At 38.0% G+C, this 6,011-nt stretch overlaps 1 protein-coding gene across 1 annotated transcript; it reads right to left on the minus strand.

Moving 5' to 3' along the window:
• Nucleotides 1-519: 519 nt before the first annotated feature.
• Nucleotides 520-2,359, minus strand: Pfdn1 (prefoldin subunit 1). Its single transcript, XM_085950242.1, has one exon. The coding sequence runs from the start codon at nt 2,238-2,240 to the stop codon at nt 1,866-1,868; it is 375 nt and encodes a 124-aa protein (XP_085806368.1). The 5' UTR covers nt 2,241-2,359; the 3' UTR covers nt 520-1,865.
• Nucleotides 2,360-6,011: the final 3,652 nt, after the last annotated feature.

Genomic DNA, 6,011 nt, shown 5'->3' on the forward strand with positions numbered 1-6,011 from the left:
AAATAATGTAATGCATATTATTTTTTCTTCATTGCAATAATTTTATAATCCCTGCAGCCTAGGGCAGGTGTTCCCTACTGGTTTATGATCGGGAGCACATTTTAGGCAATACTCGACATTGTATATATGAGTGAAGTGATCGAAGATTGAATATCTCATTCCCGCTCACTTAAGTGTAGGGTGATAGGTGCAAGTGAGATGGGAGGGAGCAAGCGTAATAAATATTATGTTTCACTCGCGGCCGTCAACCCTACACGTGAGTGAACGAGAAGGGGAAAACAACTATCGCGACAAAATGCTGGTAGCCTATCGGTTTTTGTATATTAAATGAAGGTAGGTATCAATTAAATGCCTTAATTAATAACCGATGTCACATAATCGTATTTTTTTCTAGTGAGTATATGCATGAGGTGTTTTAAAATTACGTTTGTTCAATACAATATGTTACATTTTCAAATCTTGTGAATTATTCGTTAAACAAAAGTTTTTAGGTATATATAAAAGAAAAAGAAAAACTCATTTTTTTATTTAAAAGGGTTTATTTTTTATTAAAAAAGCTATTTGTAATGAATATATTAAATAGTGAAGACATATACTTTATAACAAATGAAAAAGTTGTAAGATACAATATTGTTGATTTAAATGAAATATTTTTGGAATTTAAACATTGTAAAGGTAAAAACAAAATAGTAAATTAATGTAAATAATGCATTGAGTGTTTTTGAGATTAAATGAAAAATCCACAGACAATATTATAATTTGGTGATAGGTCATTTATACAGTGCATTTTTTTATATTCTAGCCACAATGTCATCACTGCCATTTCAGGAACTAAAATCCCTGCTCAGTTCTTCCACGTACATCTAAATCTCCACATTCCTCGGTTCCACCTTGTCATAATGCATTCCACAGACCACGTTTCCCAAATTTACAACAGGTACCCTTTTAAAAATTTAGATGTTACTGGCGTACCACCCTTTTTTATTTTCCGAATAACCAATTCAAAATATTTCAATAAGTGAAATCCCGTGCCGATGACATCGAAACTGATTTATTTTTCATAAGACATCTCCGATTTTCAAAATTATAGTACAGAAATACACCGCAAACGGATACCCTTTTAAATCTTTCCAGCAGCTTCATTCAAACCGACCACAAGTGTTCCAAAAATATAGTTGTATCCACGATAAATGATTCTATTCAGCCCATGTTTAAATCCGCGAATGGTGACACAGACAAGATGAAATCCACAAACTTTGAGGGCGTAATTCGTATATGTCTAATAGTATAATAAATAGCACTCACAATGGGTACACTAAATAGTGCTGCAGGGGTACACATACTGCTGCAGGGCTGCCATAAACAATATTTGAATACAACGCACTGACATGTTGACCAGAATACCTATAGAAGTCTCATTGTAATGCTGTTTTTACGTACATAATAAATAATATAGAATAGAAGGGTATTTTTCTTATTGAGATCTATTACAAAGGGACAGTATAATATAAACAAACTTTCAGTAAAAAAGATGAATGTCAAAAATAATGATTCATAATCACGGATAACAGCATATTAGTATCATAAAGCAAAAGTTAATACTGTTTTGTGCAGTCTGTATTGGGTTCTGTATCGTAAGAGAATATGAAGAAATTAATATTTTTGGTTGAAATTGGATACGATAAATATTAATTTTACATTTTGTGACAGATTTACAAAAAGTAACATTCCAATTTTAAATTTTTAGTGTGGGGTTTGACACAAAAATGGAGCACAAGTCCTAGCCCACATGGTAGTTTAATGCATTTTTTTCGATTGAAGCAGTGACGATAGAGCAATTGAATAAATTAATAAAGATACATAGTTTAGGCAGGTTGATCCTTTCGCTGTTGAACCATCTCTCTCAGATTGTCTTCGCTTTCTTTTAAATTACGTTCAAGATATGTTTTGTTGCTTTCGAGGTCGGTGATTTTCTTGGCCGCTGTCGCTTGGCGAGTCTTCAAATTCGTTTGGACATCTGGTAAATCTGTCAATATGAACATTCTTCCTACAGATTCGTATGTTTTAGTTGACGGATTCAGTGCGTTAATTTCTTGTTGGGTAATTTCGACGTGCAGTCGCACTCGGTTGAGCCCTTTTATTTGGGTGTCAATCAATTGAATTTTTTGACTTGTTTCCACCATCTTAGCTTGCAATTGTACGAAAGCTTTTTTGAGTTCTAAATCGACCGTTTTTGCCATCGTAATTCAAGAATTCACGATTTAATCACGCTAGGAATATACCTTTTTAACACTTTTAAATAGCAACACGGCTAACCTCAAAAATGATTCACAGATTCTGACCATAGACAATATACGTAAAATTCTGACTGAAGTGAAGTTTGTGACATCTAAAATTAAAAAAGATTATGGCTAATGAGTATACATTTTTCAAGCTAGGTGAATATTTCGTAATCAAACTATATACGGTTTTTTAATAATGCTAAGTAATAATATTTATAATTGATTTACAATAATTTTATCTAACAACTATCAACTTCACAAAAGTAAACGTTGATTTATTAATTGAACTGACGTTTACCTGGTAGAACCAAAAAGATTGGACGGTGCTCTTTGGGTAAAACCAATGCCTACCTAGTACTCCAAAAATGGTTTTGAAAGAAAGTTACTTTTGTTAATAATTTTGTTATTCTACATTAATTGAGTCATGTATGTTGACAACTGTTTCAGGCTATAAACAGTCGACTGACACAAAGAAATTGCCATCATTCTTTTGGATTGGATTTGACCGAATCAGTGCTCGCAATGGAAAAGTTTGCGAACCAGAGCGCCCAACAATTTTCTGAAGATATTACCAGTTATCAAATTTTATGTGTATTTTATAAAAATAAGTGTCAAATAATTTTTTCCACGAGATGAAGCGATAACTTTACCGATTCCACGAACCGGAATGACGTTCCGGTCCATTTCAGGCCCTGGACTGAATCAAACATAACTTTACAAAAAATGACACATTTGTATTTTTATAAATATATTGGGCACAAATAAGAAAATAAAGGAAAAATGAGAAATAATTAGTATTGTTGATACATAGAGATTAGACTCCAACCTTTTTGTGTCGATAGTACTGTCCAACCTCATTATCTACATACTTATCGTATGGATTGTCAAACATAGAAAATGTTGACATGTTGTTGACACGTTTCTTCAGGTGGCAGTACGTTATTTCTAGAAAAAGGATTTGAATATTTAATTTTTTAGTTTCAAAATTATCGAATGGTTGAACAATACAGTTAAAACCAATTTTCAATTCAAAAATTTCACTTCTAAAATTTCAAAAAGGTAGGAATACGGGTATTCCCAGATAAAACCTATGACCAAATTAATAATTCAGCGATTTAAAAAAAATTATATTTAGCACATAATATGCAAGATAATTTTTTTTTAAAACTAATAGCGTCTGTACACATGCATGGAATTACTGTCGGCAATTGTGCTTATTTTAAATTGTCGTGACAATAAATGTTTACACGTAAAAGTGCTGACCGTCTCTCCAATCTCATTCTTCAAGAGTAAGCGAGACGCGAGGTCATTTTATACTACTATCTGACGGGTCATATTGAAAATCGGAGCTCAAAATGAGTAGTTCCTTTTTTTACCGGCATGTTCTCTATCGCTATCTCGCTGTCAATTTGCTCTACTGCGCAGGCGCAGATCGAAAATAATCTTACTTGCGTGCAATAAATCATCACAATTTGGAATCTTCCAATCTTGTTTGATTTATGCACGCAATCTTGCCAACTGCAGGATAATACATATTTCCCCATACATTTTCTTACTGTGCACAGTACATCCATGCACATGCACCATGGGAAGCTTCCGAATTGTGCTGTTTACATGCAAGATCTGCGCCTGTGTAGTAGAACCATAATGGCGAACCTGCCGGTAAAAAAACGAACTACTCATCTGAGGTTAACTGATTTTCAATACATCCTGTCAAATAATAGAATAAAAATAACGCGTCTCGCATACTCTCGAGAATGAGATTGTTATTGTCAGAATATTATAAAATAAGTACTATTGCCGACAGTAATTCCATGCACGTTATCACCGGCCTTCTGCACGCTCTGAAGCGGAGATGGCAGGCCGTGATAACGTCAAGGTCAAAGCGGGGGTGGGAGACAGAAACGCACTGTGTATTGTGTCGAGGCTGGTATATTTTATCGTATTTGATACAGGGTATTGTCGTTGGCGGTCGGTAATTGGCGCTTTGGCGGGCTGCAAACGTGGTGTTGCGGCTGGGCTGCTGATTGATGCTTGGCATCCGAGGTGAGAGTCAGTGCTTGCGGCGTGGCGATGCAGTCTTTTTGGCGGGAAATGCTGGCTGGTGTCACCGACAGGTTTTTCCGCCCCTGAGGGGGGCGCTCCCATAAGGAGTAGTGCCACCCAGCCGCTCGGTCTGACCCTGGTAGTCAATGCGCCACCGATGAAATGATGATGACCCTTGGCAAAGCTGAACAAAATATTTCATGTGTTAAGTCCCGCAGTTTGCTCTGACAGGCCCCACGGCTTCTCAGAGTGAACTGTGGATGGTTAAGTCGGTCGCCACAGACCATGTAAATAATAGGTAATAGGTAATATAGTATAAGATTAAATTTTTGTTTTGTTGTCAATATGGTAAAGGGTAATTAAATTAAATGTGATTAGTTGTAATAATAATGTATAGTGTAAATTGTAAAATATTCATGTATAATGCAAAGGGTAACCAAGTAATAAAGCGGGATTTATAGATGGGCGTTGGGGGTATGTAATTAGATAGTTAAGATGTACGTAGTGATAAGTGCATATAGATCGATGTCGCTACGCGTCGCACGTACACGGCACAGTAATTGTTGATATATGCTCATAGGCCTGTTGCGAAGGCTCCCTTTTGCACGTATGTGCAATCACAAAGCGTAGCAACACTTAGGCAATCATCGATCCGATTATAATCACGATCCCGCGTAATTAATTTTCATTTCAATTTCGATTATTAATATCCGCGGTCATTCCGCGCGCGGCGTTTCCGAATCGGTATTCTGGCAGCTTTCCTGCTCGCACATACGACGGCGTCTCTGTCGTATGTGTAGAAACCGATTTCGCGATACAAATTTTCTCGCTTTGCAGTGACAGAGCCCCTCTCGCTCGCGTGTATGACGGCATCACGCTCACGCACGACGGGAGAATCGGATCAATGATTTTGGTCGATCAAGGAGACCACGTACTGGAATAAAGTGCGGGAAATCTTTGATCGGCTAGGTATGAGTATGTACTAAGCAATTATTACTGCCTATATGTTTGGTTGACGGAATGACATCCGTCAACTAGTCGTAAGTATGTGCCTGCGGCGACACCGAGCTATATTAGTTGTTAACGTGAGAAAGATTGCACGACCGATACATTTATATATTAGAATCAAGTAACTTCCCCGCGTAATATCGTTTTATATTAAGCTTTTATTTTGTAGTCAGATTACCAATCTACCGAGTTCATGTTTTTAGACCAACGTCAAGTAGGTATTCAGGCCGTCGGGACGCCTCAAAGTTGAGCCCCCCGACGGTAGTTGGCCGAAAGATTGATATGCGCTGTCGTAGGCCTGGTGCCACAAATATGCCAATTTAACCACTGGCATATGACGCCATATCATCCAGGCTAACTTTGTAGTACTCTTGTTTCTGAGTGAGAGGTACCTTCGCCCCGCTAGAGCCCGGAAAGCCGGCCGCCGCGCGAACGCCCCTCCCTCAGCCATGAAGAGCGCCACCACGCGGGGGGTGTGCTGTATCGATAGGTAATTCAACCACGAATCCGTCGATGCCTCGCACGCCTTCGTAGGTGCGTTTTTCGTGGGGCTGGCCCAGAAACAATGCAGTATTGCTACAGCAATTACACGATCTCAGTACTCCTAGGTACTCGAAGGACGTACGTGACGAGTGAGCGACGCTGCCCAGCGGCGAGCGCCGACTCGCGCCTATA

The sequence above is a fragment of the Rhyacophila brunnea genome, unplaced genomic scaffold, assembly GCF_057557595.1.
Source record: "Rhyacophila brunnea isolate RB1 unplaced genomic scaffold, BYU_Rbru_1.0 scaffold_23, whole genome shotgun sequence".
Classification (NCBI taxonomy): Eukaryota; Metazoa; Arthropoda; class Insecta; order Trichoptera; family Rhyacophilidae; genus Rhyacophila; species Rhyacophila brunnea.